Raw genomic sequence first — 18,303 nt, forward strand, 5'->3', positions numbered from 1 at the left:
CCTGTTCCCCTGCAGCAAATATTCATGTTACAAAATACTTCACTTTTTCTTTCTCTTTAAATGCATGGTCACACCTACACCTCTTTCATCAGAGATTCCTTTTTTCCTCTTTCACAAATCAAGACCTAAATACCTAAAAATAAGAGGGTGAATCTAGATGAAAAGGAAAAAGATGAGACAGGAAACAAAGGGCCAGCAAGCTTCAGCCTAGCTGCAGACAAAGGGAAGTCATACAGAAGAACACTTAGAAGTAAAAGGAATTAATTCATGTTCGTTCCGGCTGTGATCACTTCATTTCAAGGTTAGCAAGGGCATGTCCTCAGATAGCACCTTCAGCTCTGATGGGAAGTAAGCACTAGAGAAACATAAATATGCTGCCAAACCCTTTAAAGTGTTCATCTGTCTGTAGAGAAGGTGGAGCAAAGGCAGAGGCTATCTGAGCTGTGTACAGGAGCTCACAGTTCAAGTTCCTATTTAGGAAAGTTCCTATTTAGGAAAGAATCTCTAGGGATGATTTGATGAATTGTTGTCAGGCTCTGGAGTAGGCATTAAGAAACATCCGTTTGTGTTTATCATGATGTGGACGCTTGTTCCTGACGATAGGGCTGAGACAATGAGCATGCTCTGCATGTCACAGCTAAATAAAGTTCTCTTGTCTACCTGAGAAGCTAACTCAACTGAACTCTTCCATAAATGGTGCCAGACCTAAATTCGACCCCACAGTACAATCAGAGAGGAGAAAAAAGAAAAAAAAATCTTGCTCTTCCTGTTAGGAAGAGCTTTATCTTTGCAGCTGGATTAAAGCCTTTAGCTGCATTTTTCAATTAAGAGTGGAAAGATGATTGTAAGGAAGGAACCATTCTTATTGAAAGGTATGGCGAGCACATTTGATCAGAACTATATTTCAATTAAAAGATATTATTCCCTTTTCCTGTTAGCTTTATAGACCAAACAAAGCCATAGGAAGGTGATATGTTGCTGATTCTTATCTATTAGACACTGTGAAATCCACTATTTTTTTTTTTTCAACTGATGATCATATTCCAAGTCTTTATTGCTACCCCTAATTTTGGCACTACCTTTTTTTAACAGTGCTTTGAAGACTTGCTGCAAAACCAGTTACAAACACTGAATTCCTGCAATCTTAATTCACATCAGGTTTCTGTTAATTTTGGTCACTGGTAATGTCAGAATGCTCTGACATATCAATGTTTTACGCTTAGGCTCTTTGATTGCAAAAATGCAATCAGCGAAGATAGCACATTAACCTAAAATCAGCTATAACACTTTCTTCTCCTTCCAGTTAGCTGTCACAGTTAGGAACAAAAACTAGCTTATCACTGACCTAAGACAGAGAAATATTTTCTTCTATCCTGAAACATACTACTACATGGTGTCTGAGACACAAAGACAGAGACTATCGTGTAAAAGACAAACAGAAGAATCTTGTCCCCCCCGAAAGCCATTTGATTTTGGAACTCAACCTTTACCTTATTTTGGTGATTGTGTTCAGCACAGCTGGGACCTAACTGCATGTTCCACTACTCCCAGATGGAGCCAAGAATATGTGAGGAGGATGAAGTTCTGAACACATTTTGTACAATCCAACCAAATAACCAAAAATGCAGGAGAAGTTTACACAGCTTGTCCAGTTTCTAAATTTAAAGCAACTCCCTCTGTAATGTACAAACTAGGTCTTGAACTTCTCATGTTCTTGTGCCCTTACACATCACAGATCACAGTACAGCGGCATGTAACAAAAAAAAAATGTCCTTTCATAGTGAACAGTTTCTTCCAAGAAGTGGAGGAAAGAGAAATGGTATTTGTCAGCTTGGACTATGTTGCTTTTGTACACAGTAATAAAAATTTGTTCAAAGTAAGAGCCTTGGATTTATAATACAGTTATTGAAATCTTAAAACAATGCATTTGGGTCTGTAGTATTTTTCCAAAAGTGTTCAGTTAGTTCAGGTTTTGGGCTACCTGATTTTTTTTCTTTATTACACAGTTATTTCCTCCCAAATTTGTTTTGCATAAAGATTCCCAGTCTCCTCCTTTTTCAGAGCCAAGTAGTAAATTAGCTTCCCAGGTGCCAACTCTGTTTTCTGCAACTGTTGCAGCTAAGTCTGGAGTTCTGTCTGCCATAATATCTGGATAAAAGGAACTGAATAGTTTCCTTCTATTACTGAGAACCAGAATAAGATTTCTCACTGGGTTTCCTCCCTCCATAAATTATGACTGTCTCTAGATCATCCCACTGGATTTTTCTTTCATTGTTAGTATAATCAAATTCCATAGCACTAAAGAAAAATAGTAGGGCCACACTCAGAAGATAAATCAGTCTCAAAAAGTGAATAAACTTAAGCAAGTATGTCTTAGTTTCTAAAGACAACATTAATAAAATAAAATAAAAAAAACAAGCTGTCACACTGGGTTAGGAGTTAACTCTTTCAGCTTTTTTCATCTCTGATATGGTTTTAGGAATGACAGCCCGATTCTCCCTGTATTCCATTTTGGTGTCAAGCTAAGATTTTTAGAGATGCTCTAAATTCAGTTCCTCAGAAAATAAGCGTATCATTAAATACTCCTATTTCTCTGAAAGCAAAACTGTACAGAATCATTCTAAAGTTCAACTGACAACTGTTTAAAAAAAAAAGGCTTCAAACATTGCTGGTTTTGCATAGACAAAAAACAACACATTCGCAACAAAGGTTCTGGTGCGCATTTAAGAAAGACTGAGTGCCCTTTACAGGAACTTTTCAGCTCTCTCTCATCCTACAGCTAAGCCTGGACTGTCCAGCAGATCAAACAAAATAAGAGTATGAACACAAACAGGAGTTCCTTTGTCTCCCAGAAAACAGATCCATCTAAGGTGAGTATTACTCATATGGCAATGCATCCCATGTCCTTCTTCAACAAAGAAATTGATTTCGCTCCAGACATGGGCTCCACTAAGCAATTAACAGCCCTAATTCTGTTAATGGTGCTACAAGAAAGGTTACCCAAACCAAGGCAGTTTACGAATCCCACCAACCAAGGCCACACAACACAACCATTAAGAGTTGCAGAACCTCCTTTCTGAACAGACTAAACCCGATGCAGATCCATCGCTACCCAGAGTGCCTGGATTCTTTTGCTCTCCAGATAGCACAGAACTTCTGGAAGCCAATGCATAGAAAATAAAATAGTGTCTCCAATCTCTTTCAGCATCAATGACCAAGAGCTCTGCCTTGGTACATACAGTACCTAATACTGCTAAACCACAGATGAGAACACTGAGGCAAACGGGGATTAGAGCCCAGATTTGTACAACTTGATTCCACCCAAGTTCCTAAGCCAGCTAGCTCAAGGCCTTCATGAACAGCCAGCTGCCAGTAAGTACCAGAGGATTTGCCACGGTAAATGGTTGTCTTTGTGACCTAGTTTAGGAATCGTTTCAATGGATGGCATCTATTCACTGCCTCATGCCTCCAGGGGCGGATCGATGTTGTCCTTCTGGCAAGTGTTCATACATGAAAACCTAATGAATATCTACTTCCTTGATTTACAAGGGCTAAATGGAAACATTGAGGAAAAAACATTAACCACAAGATTAAAAGCCTTCACTATGCAGCCAAAGAAAAGCCCAAGAACAAAAATCAGTATTTTTCAGTATTTTGGAAGTCCAGCACATGCGTATGAGACATATGGGCAGAACTGATTTCCTGAGCTATCAACCTATTTCCTGCTATCACTCCAATAATCCCACATCCACAAATAAATGCTTCATTTTAGAAATGAGTTACAGACTTCATCTGGCATAGAAAAAAATGCATCAATAGAAATAAAGCACAGTCCTCCTCAGGAACTTAGAGCAATGTATGGTAGCTTCTGTATTTATTGCCACATCAAGCATGAAAACGTATCTGAAAGGGTTACCTAACACTCCTTGAATTCCTTTCTGCAAAAGCAGTGCCAGAGGTTAAGTGTTTTTCTGCCTGTGAGTCTGTCGGAATTACAACCAGCCTGACAGTGAGTATATCAGCTCCTAACCAGAGGCACCAGATATTACCAGAAAGGTCCACTGACTGAGAGGTATTCCAATCTTAATCACAAAACCCATGCAGTATAGCATAAATCTCATGCTTGCCTTGTTTTGTTGTTACTTTATCCAGTCTCCCAAGCAACAACTATCACAAATCAGAGGTATGATTGTTCTAAATCATAAATTAGCATTAACTGCAAATATCCTGACTGGTCTTCAAGTCTATTTATTACAAAATTCTTAAATGCACGCAGACAAAAACTATGCTAAAGGCATAGCCTAATTAATATTGTAGAATACTTCTCTCTAGCACTAAGTGCTCTACTTGAAATTTTTCTTCTGCATGCTTGCCTCTGTCCTTATATTTCCATTAAAAGCTTCGTCTATCACCAACCATTTAACTCATGCTTATTTGCATTATAATGAGAAGCTGCCCACTGTAAACCATTGGTATTTCCTGTTGATACCACAGAAAGTCTTCACGTCTGCACACTCAAATGCAGATAATTCATTTCTCTGATACATGTTGCTAATTACTAGTTCACCAAGCAAGTCAACAATTTCAAATGCATACCCTTGAAGCCCCATAACAGGAGACCCCTACATGAAACAATTGAATGGATTTTAATTTATGTGTAGTTAATTCAGTCTATGCAAGTCTTCGTAAGGGCAAAATCATTAAAATTAGATTCAAAGTTAGATGTTAAAGACTAGCACGGATAGTTTAATACAGTTTTATACAAAATTTTATTGCACGGATAAGAAAGTACACACAGGAGGAAGACAGGCATTCCCAAGTTACGTCTTATGTATCACAATTGTTACTTATCTACAACTATACTCGGCTGCAGAAGGAGGGAAACTAATTTCACAAAATCATCTAGGTTGGAAGAGACCGTTAAGATTTCTTTAATCCATCAATAACAGAATCATCTATCAGAATATGAGGACCTCTGAATGTGAATGACATACCTGATGGAAATAATCACTATTTTAGATTTTAATTTTAAGAGTTGAGCAGGGCAAGATTCAGTTAGTCAGAGCTAATATCTCAGACAAAAAAGCTTTTAATTTTCTATGTGACTTTATACCATGCAACTGTTTTGGAAACTGTTTCATTAAGATAGCATCTTCTCGCCTGCATCAGCACCTCTACTATTCTTTCTTGCAGGAATTGACTTCAGTTCAGAGAAATACAAGAGGAGTAAGACCCATTGGAAAGCGTGATTTTAATTCTAACTAATCAAACCCAAATGATAGATTGTATTAGGAGCACATGAGATTGACTCAGCAATGGGAAGGTGATAGTGGAGAAGTTTTGGGAAGTAAAGAGAGGGGCATGGAGCTGACCACGTACGGATGACAGGAAGAGGAAATCTGCATGATTGAGAAGAGCTGAAGAAAGAAGACATCCACAGTGACTGTACGAACCTGTGAATCCACAATAGGCAGACTGGTGACTGACTCTGCAAGCAGAAAAGGTAGGAACACAAATAAGGAAGTAGATCTTATGGATAGTGTAGGGGATGAACACGATGCTGACAGATATCCTGGACATGTTACTTCACAAAAGCTAAAAACAGCTATGAAGTCACCTGCCTGAAAATTTCAGGGATACACCTGAGGAACTGGGCTTTGGTATTTCTATTATAGTCTGCTGCATATCTGATTTCTCAATCAGAAATACCTAATCAGCCACTAAATCCTATTCCCTGACCAATATCACAAAAGTCATGGGCTCCACAGATCACATCAGTTAATTATTCAGATGCCAGGTGGTTGGGGGCAAACAAAGCAAGCCAATAAAATACTTCGCTGTTTTATCCATAACTAGTTGCCTAGGTGAATGTGATTATGAAGTTTTAACTTGCTCCTCCTGAATAGGCCTTCCAACCCTTAAATTCTGGCTGATAAAAGTGTTTCTGAATAACTCAAAGGTGCCACCTACCATAACTGCAGCCATCAAATACAAACAGAGAAACTGGATCCACTAAGTAACGGGGGGGAAGCATTGTCTGTTTGAAACTGGCAAGAGCTGCAATGTGCAATTGAGAAAGTTTTGGCCAGGCTAACTAGCTTGTATGTGAAATGCTTCACACTGCAAAATAACAGAGTTGAACTTACTGCATTAGCCAAGTTGGCGTCCTACAACAGGAACGAGGACATTTTTGCATTTGTCATTTTCTGCTTCTGCACTCTATCAAATTTTCCACTGCAGCGTCTGGAGAGATTTCTATCTGTTTCCACTGAAAGCAGCCAGGTAAGGACAGCAGTTCCATACCTTTATTATGTTTAAAAAGGTCAGTTTGCAAACTGCCTTCACTTTCTACCATGGTCAATATACAGCTCAACAGAACACATGTCCAAATTCCCAACGATTTCTTCCAACTTTTCCACTGGGCTATGAAGACAGTGAGCATACTTAAATAGTCATTTAGCATTTGCCTCAGAGGTGGTTGCATCAAAAGCAAATAAAGGTTCTACATTACCATTGCAAGATAGACAAAGTTCACCAGAGAAATTAACTGAAGCAATCAACTCTCCCTTTTTCCCTAGATGAGGGGTTTTTTTTTTTTGTTTGATCTGGAAAGATTACTTCATCAAGTTGTGAGCATCTGCAGAAGATCCTTTGCTCCAAGCAACTGGAAAACATATACGAAAGTCACTTTTTAAAGGAAAATATTTCTTCTCCATGTCTTCCCCAATTTCTAACATGTTAAAACTGCCTGGGAACTTGTTCTGATTAGACTTCATTTCATATTTCGTTCATTCTATTATTCAACCATAACCATACCCTGCAGCCAAAAGCCAAAAAAAAAAAATTCTTGTCATCTGTGCCCAGGGCAGCAATACAGATGTGCTATCTCTGATCAAGAAAGACATCTTCCTATAAAACAAAGGGGAATTTAATCAGCAATTTATCTAATAACCCCTGGATTATATAGACAAAGTGTTGGCCATCTTTCATTTCATTTGGCATGACAATCAAGGACCGAGTTCATAGAATATTTTTCAGTTTTTGGCTTTATCAAGATAAGCAGTAAGTTCCAGGTTGCTGTTGATATTCTTGTTTGAACACCAGCAATACCATGGGTTTCATAACCCTAAGCTACCAGTATTTACAGTGACCAGTCCATGATACGACCCACAGAACCCTCAAGGAAGCAGCAGCCTTCTCAGGCAGAACAACTGGCACAGACATAAGCAGGTAAAATATTAAAGCATTCTTCTTTATCTTGCAAATTTCTACACAAACTTAAAATCCCATCTGATTCCCTTCATGCACACACAGGCAATAAAATCACCAGGAAACAGGCTATCTGCACCAAAACCTTAAGCAAAACAACAATTCGCCTTTTTTTTTTTTTAAATCAAATACACACTTCCCTTTCAGAAATGGGTGCAATGCAAAATTTGAAGACTTAAGTTCTGGGAAATTTAATTACAAATACCTTTTACCCATCTAATTATTAGAGATTGCTCATGAGAGAGCAGGTATTTCACTAGCTAGGAAATCAATTAATGAATACACACTCCTGAAATCTGAAAGGATGAAAGCTATTAAAACACTTAAAAGTGGTTGGGAACACAGCTGGGGCTGGTTCCCGTACTAGTCCTGTCCCAAGTTTCTTACAGGGGGTATCTGGAGCGCACGGAACTGTTGTCATACAGGGATAGGAACTACTTTTACTTGCATTCTATCAATCCATAGGGGTCATCATGATAAGTAAAGATTTTGACACAGAACAAGAAAAGGCTTTTCTTATATTTGCAGTCTTGACTGTGATGATTTGTGGAGTCTGTATCTGGCATATGATGGATACACACCTGACTGCATGCGAAACAACACGGCTTTTACTGAGCATGTACAAGCCTCTGTATGCTTAACCGAGGGGGAAAATAAGAAATCTGATTAAAAACACTGAAACGTCCTCCTACCACATTCAAGATGCACAGGAAGGGGGAAGAACTCCTCCCACAAATCCAGGCACTAGAGGACAGACCCCTGCAGAGCGCAGTCCTGAAACACAGGATGCAGCTTCTCTCACTGCTTCTAAAGTTTCCTGTCTTCTGATTCTTCGTGTCTTTAAGCTCCCCGAGGAGCTCCCTGTGTATCACAGTATTTTCACAGTATTTCTGTTGATATGAGGTAAATACATCCAGAACTCATTCTTCTATTCCTTCCCCTTCTCACAACTGACCTTCTGTCTTGGGGGAAGCGCAGGGTGACCCGGCAGCTGCAGAAAGCACACTAGGCAAGAAATCTGACTGCCAAAATGAATGACTTCTACCCTCTAAGTTAGCCTTCATTTATACTTCAAATATTACTCTTCTCCATGTGTAAAGGGAGAAACATCTGACTAATGTCCCTGAAGTTTCCAGCTACAATGTTTAAACGGTGAGCACAAAGAATGAGATAAAAGGGTACTCCCATTTTTCAGAACGCTAAGGGCATTCTCTCTTTGTAGGCAAGATCTCATCTAAACTAAAAATACAGGTAAAAAGACTGAGCAGAGATGTTACTGCTCTGCAGTGCTGTCAGTCAATAACACACTAGCTACAAGGAGGTCGCTATTTTTCCTTGGGGTCCTGTCTAGCATAATGTTCAGTAATGCTCTATATTAAAGCTCAAATGTTGGGTATTGTTCTACATAATTCTTTCTATATTGGCTCAAAACAACTAATCCAGCAGGTATATGCCTTCCAATTGGAACTAACAAGCTGAAGAACAAATATTTTGAATGTCTGAATCCTTAGAACAGACCTCTTCCTTTCTCGACCATCTTCCTTCCAATCTCTCTGTACCAAACAGAGCTGCACTGCTATGGATGTGTCAATAGAACCATTTCCATGACAACAGCCTAAGATGTGCCAAATATAGACATTTGACTCCAGCAAACAGAGAAAAAAGAAACATGACTAAAGGGCGTTTGGCTGCACTGCATTTAGACCCAATTCCTTCCTTACAACCACAGACAAACACTCCGAGAAGACTGAATTGAATACCCTTTGAAATACAACTGCTGATGAAAGGAGGTTTGTTTCCCATTCTCAGTTTGAAAGAGCTGAGGCTCATGAACTTGTTCCATTTCACCATCTCTGCCTTGAAGGCAGAAAACTCTGGCAGAAGCAAAGAACTGACTTCTTCAGTCACATTAGAAGGACTTGCCAGTTTTCCTCCTTCCTGAAGCCAAGCAAGGCTCACACAGCAGTAGGGCCTCCTGCAGAGCACCACCAACAACACCAGCCATTGAAGAAACCCCAATACAATGCAGGACCTGACCTGAGCTACTCCTCACCAGCTGCTGCCCTAGCGTAATTAACTGTAAGACAAAACAAGAGCACCTTACTCTTCTTGCTGTACTGCAGGCACCTAAGTAGTAAATGTAACTCCAGCACAACTAGAGTCGCAATGTGTGAATTGCTTGGGCTTTTAATATAAATCCACTTAAAATAGTGAGTGGATACACAGAGCTACTGTTCAACTCCGACAGTCCTCTAAGACACCCCAGGTCATGTGGCTCCGAGATCCTGGCTCAGCGCTGCATGTGGTGCGAGGAAATTCCAACCTGCATCAGTCGGAGCTCTCACTATGGCCCTAGTAAGGTACTCGGAGCAATGTTTTTGGTCTATGGCCCAGCTCTGTTTTCCTTTTGATTATCTAACAGACAGTGCTTAGCAACTCACACAAGCTTATCCCTTAGACTTTGTAGCAGGGGAAACAGAGTAAGAATTAAGCTAAGGTGCCTGCCTGCCACAGGGGAGCACATGAAGCTAGTAATTACCAAAACCCCTGCACCCCCCCCCCCCCCCCAGCAGTTTTGTCTACTTCCAGAGTCTCTCCTAAAAACTTGCTGAAGTCTCACTATCTCAGGTGCTTAGACAAGGAGCAAGCAGTTTCAGTCAGTGTTTACAGGTGGAAGCCCTATTTAACTGTTCCTTTAGCAATGCTTTTAATTGCACAAGAACAATTGCTAGATCAATTGTGTACACATCCTTTGTGTCCCACAGACTGGGCAACAAGGGATGACATTCACAACCAAGGGATACTGTATGTAAGCGGGGCTATCCATGGCATTTACTCATAAATACTCATTATAACAAATACACTGGCCTCTAACATAGGTTTCTGGGATTAATCATTCCAGTACTGCAGCAGTAAAACAATATGCTGTTGTGTCCAATGTGGTAGGTCCCTTCTGTGCCATGACTTGCTACTTATTAAGTGCTATAAATTGAGAGGCTCAATGAATCTCAGTGTATATAGCACAGAAACCACATACACGGCTTGGTGGGAGAGCACATTGCCTCAGTGCTTTCTGGAGATAATTCAGATAGGCCTTCAGCTCTGCATAAACTATTTGTGCAACCAGATCCTTTTCACATGCACACTATGCCTTAGGCCATGATACAGCTAGTATCCTGCATTACTCTAAGAAAAGTAGAAACAGCACTGACCAGCTGTTAGTTCTCCCAATTCCCATTGGTACACTTAGCAAGTGTAGAACTGTGCAGCAGGAGGACACAAAAAACAACAAACACCTCTGCCATGCAATTCAAAGGCTACAAAAGTAAACACTAATATAGAGCTTTAAGTGTCAAATACTGTCTGTACAGGTATGTGTCACCAATGAACCATCAGCTACAAGATCTGCTGCAGTTAAGCAGCTCTGACCTATCTTGTCTTCATAAAGCTTCTTCTCCAACTATACCCTCACCTGATAAATAGGAAGCAAGTTGGGATGCCTCTGGCAATCCAGAGTCAGCAAACTGGCTCTCAGAACTGCGGCAGTAAAGATTTGCTTCTGCTTTGTTTTCAGGAAATTTAACCTACCTACCTTCTCTGTCAAAGACAGCACTTGGCCAGATAAAGCCAATGATATGACACCAGTTGCTCTGCTACACAGATGGAGAAGGATGACCATTAAGGTAGTCAAGACCTGAAAAACTCAGCCAGAAGTCAGCTGACAACCAATGCAATTGAGACTCTAAGGAAAATACAGACATACTGGAGTGGATCCAGCAAATGGCCACAGAGATGATTACGGCATCTGACACAGAAGGAGAGGCTGATCAAGCTGGGATTGTTCAACCTGGAGAAGAGAAGGCTCGGGGGAATCTTCATTTGTATAAAAATATGATGGGGTGGTAAGACAATAAAGCCAGACTGCTCAGTGTTGACCATGACTTACTGAAATACTGTTAGTTCTACTTAAACAAAATTTTACTGTAATGGTGGTCACGGCCTACAAGTTGCCAAGAGAGGGTATGGAGTTTTTGAATATCTCCAGGATATCCTGGAGATATTCAAAACCCAACTGACTACAGTCCCAAGCAACACACTGTAGTTGATCCCACTTGGAAAAGGGTGACTTGACTACAGAGATGCCTAAACCAATAGAGTCGAGGTGGGGGGAGATCTGCCTTAAAAGCCCTCAAGCTAGACTAGAACTTTCTACAGTAGGCAAAGAGTCCAGGAGCATCCTACTGCAGAGGATGCTTCAGTTCTCCAGGACTCTAGAAACAGGAGTATGACTGAAGACAGTCAGTATCAATCAGTTCAGTTAACCTCCCTGCCAATTACAGCAGGAAGGAGGTGGAGGGAAGCTTCCATTCCCCACTGCTGCCAGACTGAGGAAAAGGATCAATATTCCACACAGCACAGTGAACCACGCAAGTGAAGGTGATGTGAATAAACCTCTGTCATATGTAAAGGCTGGAAAGTAACCAGAAGAAATTACTTCTGCCCTTACCTGCATACAGCTTGCACTTAGGCAAGATGCATTCAGAAACTCCCAAACTGCCCCTGCTTTGCTTGGCATGAAGGAGGAACTGGGTCACAGTCAGTTGCAAAGTTAAAGCACTGGTGCCACTGCACATCAGTGAATGGCCTACTAGAAGTGTAAAGTGTAAGAATAGAGAAGTGTTCTGACAAGAGGTCAGAATGATCCTCCTCTTCCCTGTATTGGCACTATGTTCCCACAAAAAAACAGAAATCATCACCATCTTTTATTATTATTACAGCTGCAAGGTATTTGCAATCAAGTTGCTTTTCTCAAAAACAAGCACTGAGAAAAGGAAAGGCAGTGCCTGAGTGGAAGCAGAACTGCAGGCTGCAGTCCCTGTCTTTGCTTAGGAAAACCCTGTATTTGGCCAGGCAGAGTCTCAGGAACCGGCACAGAAGTGCTCATGCTCATTTATATTCGTGATTCCAGAGACATCAAGAATGATTTATTTATGTAAGTCATTACTAATTATCTGGCTGTTACTATTTTGTGGATTTTTAAATAATTCTGATTACGTGTCAAGTCACAGCCCTGAAAAGTTGTGACATTTCTTTATTTAACCCTTGGAACTGTAATGTTTTTCCATCAGAAAGCTAAACTCTCCAGACCAGAGCAGTTATCTACAGCAGACCACCACGGGTGGATGCCTAAGAGATGCATAAGTTGTCCCACATAGAATAACTTTAAAGAATTCCTCCAGTGCCACAGAGATCATGGTCAAGCAGTACTTGGGGACTAAGTGGAAGTCCTAGCTGTCCTATGCATGCTCTTATGTGAGCCAGGAAAAGCAGCACAAACACAGGTGAGCATTATACCACCAACTGTGACCACATATATGTAGGATAAAGCTTGACCAAACCCCTGAATTCAGACTATTGAGAGTAGCAGCATTAAACTAGCATGAAATAGGAATTGCGGTGAAGCTCAGAATAGGCCAAAAAAATATTTTGCTCTTTCCAAAGAGAGTAGATCCAATCAACAAGTTTCAGTACAGATGGTTTCTGCATATTTTTAATTTATTCATGCTTTTAAGGCTGATAAGAGTGCCACATTTCAAATCCACTGTTTTCAAGATATTAGTAACGCTGTCTGATTGTAATAAACTCTCTTAAAAGGTTTACTGTCAAAGCTTCTTTTGGGCATGCAGGGTACGGTTTTGCCTTGAGCAGCATGTATGAGCAGTGACCTCAAGTTACCATGCAGCTCTGCTCAGCTCAGGGACTGCTTAGAGTGGCTCTTGCCCATGCACCATTTGAGCCACATCTTTGTTGGTTCAAATGAAAGCTCCAGAATTGACACTGCTCTTTACATTGTGAGGTCACACAACAAAATCTGCAAATGAACCACATAAGCAGGTCCCCCTGCTGCAGGCCTGGAGCTCAGTGTGCCTTGCCCTCGGACCACGCTCCTGCCTTCAGCATCCTGCTGTAACTTCTCCCTTGCAACCACTTCACAATGTAAGCTGATGTTAGGCTTGAACGCTGCAGGGGTAAATTTTTTAGATGACCTCTGAAGTGACCACTTCAGAACAGAGTGCTGAGCAGGGCTGGACTCCATTGTTACTTCCATGAGCCTTACAGCTGCAGTGTGCTCCAGTGCAAGAGAACGTAACGGTAAGTCGGCTGAAAGACATGAACAGAAGTCACAAAACAGAAGCAGCTCCAGCAGTCTTGGGGAGGCACCTGTTCCACGGATTAGACTGAGTCTTATTGCTACAGCTGAGCCTTTTATTCCCATATAGTGTTTTTTTTTTAATTCAATAATCACATACAGACAGTTTTACCTCCTCTAAACTTGTTTATGCTATGATTTTTCTCAAGATCACTGAAAAGAACCTCAATGACACTTCCAAGAACAGGGAGCTATGTCCAATTAGTGCACACACAATCTACGTACCCTTCTTTTTGAAGCAATCTATGAACTGCACTTTCTAAACGCCAAGTACGTCTTTCTGCATGTGCATTTGAGTAGTGATCTTGATTTGTACTTAGCTGAGGGCTTTTAATACCTGGCATGGAAAGCTTAAACATCTTAATCCTTCCTGCCCATTTAAACTAATCATTTTGTGTTAATACTAGGTTTCCTATCACATCTTTTTGCCTATGTCTGCAAGGACAGACTTTAATAAGAATGTGATCGAAGGCAGCTAACTAGTAGCAAGCTATGGCCCCATGAGCTCACAGCCAAGCTAATGTCTTGCTTTCATGCACATACACACCGCCTTTACCTGCAGTTTTGGTGGCAATGGCACAGCCACCTAACATAGTCAGTATTCATGCTTACACAGACAGCTTTGGGACTGCACAACAGAACAGCACCCCATGCAGCCTTGTGCACCCAGCTTGTTCCTGGTATTTTTAGGCAACCTAGGGTTGCCTAAAACTAAGTAGGTTGGTTTTAACAAACCTCAGACTTCAAAGGATTTTGAGATGAGGCAGGACTTTTAATTAAAACAGAAACCTCCACAGATAGTCACTGACCCTCAGGAGACCATTATGTTTCTCTAATCCTTCAAAAATACTTATTATGATACAGAACAATTGGAGGACAAGGATGTTAGTGGGGAATAAGCTTAGTTGCACACAAGTTTAACAAGTTAAAGGTTACGCCCCCATGGCAAAGTACAGAAATTACTGTTTATTATTGCTTAATCTAACAACTAAGCAATATTAGTGAAAATTCATCATGTATAGGGAATTATATACAGCCTTCACGGCAATTGAGCATGTACACTATTTACCAGCACATATTATTACACATTTTTTCCACTGCTTTTGTTAAAAAAAAGCAAGTCCAGAAGTAGGTCCAGATGAACCAGCACATGCAACAGTTACTCCAAGCCTCTGCACATCCACCCAAAGGTATGAGAAAGGAAGGTCAGGGAGGCTTCACGGTACCACCTCATTCCCCTTTGGACCAGGTGAGTTTCCTGATGCAAGAGCTGTAACGCTGGTAGTCCCCAGATTAGGTGGCATTAAACTGTTTCACTTCTACCTGACAAAACAGGAGCAACTCAGATGAACCTGAAATCAAGTGTTGATCTGAAGGGCTACTTTAAATGCAACTGAGTCTTTGAGGAAATACAGCCTTAGAAGACACCACATTCCTCAGAAAGGACAATATTACTCACAGTCCAAACATCCTTTCTAGGAGATGTTTTGAAAGCAGTCAAGCAAAAAAAAATTTTTTTCTTTAAATCAAGGTGATGATGTACACCCATGGAAGCCTCACTGGAACATGATGAAAATACGCATTTACTCCTTTTAATGCAAAATAAAAAAATCTCATTAAAAATTAATTTAAAAATTCATTACAAATGAATCCTAACAGAGAGAAAAATCAGAGTCAATTTAGCATGGACTGTTGTATTTGTTTTTTAAAATCATTAATGAATTGTTCAGAAGATGAGTAGAAGTTGTTCTGGCAGATGACGCAGGAAATATATTGGGTGGAATGGAACACATAGGACATGCTACAATACAAGCAATGAATCCAGCTGAAGTCTCTGAGCTCATAATTTGCCAAATCAAGGGTGAAACATAACATCAGCATCCTATAGTGCATGCTTTGAAGCACCTTTTTTTTTTTTGTCTTCAGAAGCATTCTGAAACACTTTGAACCTCAAATCAATCTCCTGTTGTGTGACCTCTTTAACTCCTGCTGACTAGGTGACCCTGGAGAAAGAAGGGTCAGTGAAATAATGCACTGCAGTCCATGAACACAGTTGCAGACCTCAATATCAAAAAGGCAGAGCTAGGGGAAGAAAAAGGAAAAATAAAGAGTCCAAAATAAAACTTCTTGCCAAACAAGAGAGATGCAAACCATTTGCCACAGCTCTATTACTGGCTCCTTCATAAGCCACAATAATGAAATGAATGACTTCAAAATACTGTTTTGTTGCTTTTGTTGTTTTATTATTTTTTTTATTTCTAAATGAAAATAACTCCCCACTCCATGTTTTCTCGTTGTTTTGAGGCCACATTCCCAAGACAAGTAGATGAGCATTTCAGTATATAGAAACTGTGCAGTGGTGCACTGAAGTGTAGTCTGTACAATTGCTACATATTCACAAATACACAGAAGATCTCTTTGGGAAATTACATCGACCTAGTTTACCAAGTGGCAACCCCCCTTTTAGTCTTTCTCAACTTAGACAAGCAAAAGAATACACAGACTATTAATGAGGTCAGGATTGGACTAGCAACAAAGGAACTGGAAAAGCAGAGACCTACTCACAAGCTAGGTTCTGGAAATATGCTAAAGGAAACAAACTTTTCAGTAGAGCTGTAAAACAGTGGTGAATGAGATATAGGCAGCATGAGCCTGGGATATGTCTTGCCTAGGAAACCAGGGTTAGAGTGCCTGTAGTGCCACTGAATCACTTGCTGGAGCAGTGTCACAGCTGACCTTTTATTTGGATGCCTCATGTCTTTTTGTCCCGCTGAGATACATAAAGCCTGATTTTCAGAATTGCTGAGCAACCCTAGCTCCCACTCATTTTCTCACTGGAGTACTGCAGAGGCCAAACATTTGGAAATTGCTTGCAAGTATTTAAAAATAGGTATCTAAACAGCAAGGCTACTATTCTGAGTATGAAACTATATATACATCTCTTTTTTATCCTAAATCAAACTCTGAAAGCCTCTGGGCCCTGTGCAAGGGTTATTAATGCTTACGAAGTCCTCTGGCATCCTCAAATGGAGAGCTAAGTAGAACTGCAAAGCATTCCCTCTTTTCATGTTTATATTTAGCCTCAGGGAGAGGGACTCTCTCATGTAACATAACGTATATTGACATTTAGACCAAAAATGCCATTGACTGACATTAAAAAAGTAGAAGTTTTCAATTTGTATAAAGTCAATCTTTTTACATTTTTTTCCAGATGACATTTGCAAAGCAGTTTGCACTGTAGCAATTGGTCTTTTCTCTTTCATTTCTTTATCACGTATACAACTTCCCTTTTGATCAATACAGGAAAGTCAATTCCAAAACAAAAGGAACTGTACTTGATTACTGAATGCAGAGGAAGAATTTAAATTGAAAACTGCTTTTCCCCCTTGCAAATTTGGGAGAACACTATCTTTTCTATGCAGGAGATGTCTGTATTTCTGAGGTCACGCATTCTCAGCTATATACATGTATAAACATACATCCATCTTTACACTCTCTTGAAATCTGAGTTATGTAAAAACCTCAAACTGCTGCATTCCAGTTGTACTGAAGATCTCTCACCTCCTTTTCACCTCTACATTTCAATCACTTAAATCTAGTCTCTTTCTCTGAGGTCTCAGAGAAGAACAAACTGAGTATGAAGATCCCTATAGAAAATTGTGTTCACGCTGGAAGGAAAAAAAAAACACACCAAAAACAAACGTCTGCCAAGTCCACCTATCCAGCCTCAAGGCCACTTCTGGAAACCCAGAACCACTTATTAATAAATTGAAATCAGGGAAAGAAATTGACTCATCTTCCAGCCTTTTTAAATGCACCATTGGGTAGTTCATGGTGTCTGCACACAGTTTGTACTCATTTTTCCCCTGACTTCCTGACATGACACCCCGACGTGCTGAAGACTGCCATGCTTCACCAGCTAAGGTGAGGTGAAATCTTTCTCGGACACCGCTATGCATTCCAGTTATTGCTGCTTTCATACACACTGCCAGCTGCTATTGCTGCTGCTGTTTTTCTTTTTCTCTTTAAGCAGTATATTATTTTTTTCATTAAAAAAATGTTATTTAGCACATACTTAAAGAAATCCTGCCTTGTTCCTCTGCCTGATAATTGGCGTTGATGGCAAGGAGCAGCTCCTTACCATGGCTGCCTCAGTTTAATACAGAGAAGAATACAGAGAGAGCAGAACCAAAACAAAGTAAATTCTTTTGGGAGATGCATTGCTTTTAAGGCTTAATCTTAACTCTGACCTGAATTTTGTTAGTTACTAGGGGTAACCTGCTCAGACATCTCTACCCATAAGACACTTACCAACAATAGCATTTTTGAGGCAGCAAGAAGCCTGAATTAGTGATCTTTTATTATTATACTGATATACCAATATTGTAATTATGAAACTTGATTTAGTTTCTCCCTGTCCACAGTCTACTTCCATACCATTTTCTATTCCCTCTTATCTCTACATTACCTGCTAAATGCATGCACCCACACAATGACACCATGCTCCCCCCCTCCCCGGGAACCAGAACTTGGAAATGAAAGGGCATTTAGAAAAAGCTTAACTTCAAAGTTTGGTTTTGTTATCAACCTTGCATCTTTGATATCACTGTACATCATTTATATCAACTGACCTAATTAAGCTCAAGCTTACATCCATAGAGGACAGCTGACAGCAAATCCTCTAAGACAGAGGTGACTGTAACTACAGTCACCACCCTGTCTGTAGCTCTTGAGCACTTTGAAAAAGGTTCTAGTGCCAGGGCTACTTTATGACAGTGTCAGAGCTATTCTGGGAATTATTTACATTCCCAGGTACAGGAGAA

General features: G+C 40.3%; 1 protein-coding gene across 10 annotated transcripts in view; it reads right to left on the reverse strand.

Moving 5' to 3' along the window:
* Positions 1-18,303, reverse strand: part of ARHGEF4 (Rho guanine nucleotide exchange factor 4) — a 215,060-nt gene that overhangs the window by 76,666 nt on the left and 120,091 nt on the right. The window contains exon 1 of one of the 10 annotated variants that reach the window (XM_083849087.1): positions 5,454-9,757. The exons of the other annotated variants lie outside the window; for them this stretch is intronic. Coding sequence (XP_083705213.1) covers positions 5,454-5,580 — 127 coding nt within the window. The 5' untranslated portion in view covers positions 5,581-9,757. Of the gene's footprint in view, positions 1-5,453; positions 9,758-18,303 lie in introns of those variants that run through there. 10 annotated transcript variants of the gene reach the window in all.

The sequence above is a fragment of the Anser anser genome, assembly GCF_964211835.1.
Source record: "Anser anser genome assembly, chromosome: 9".
Lineage (NCBI taxonomy): Eukaryota > Metazoa > Chordata > Aves > Anseriformes > Anatidae > Anser > Anser anser.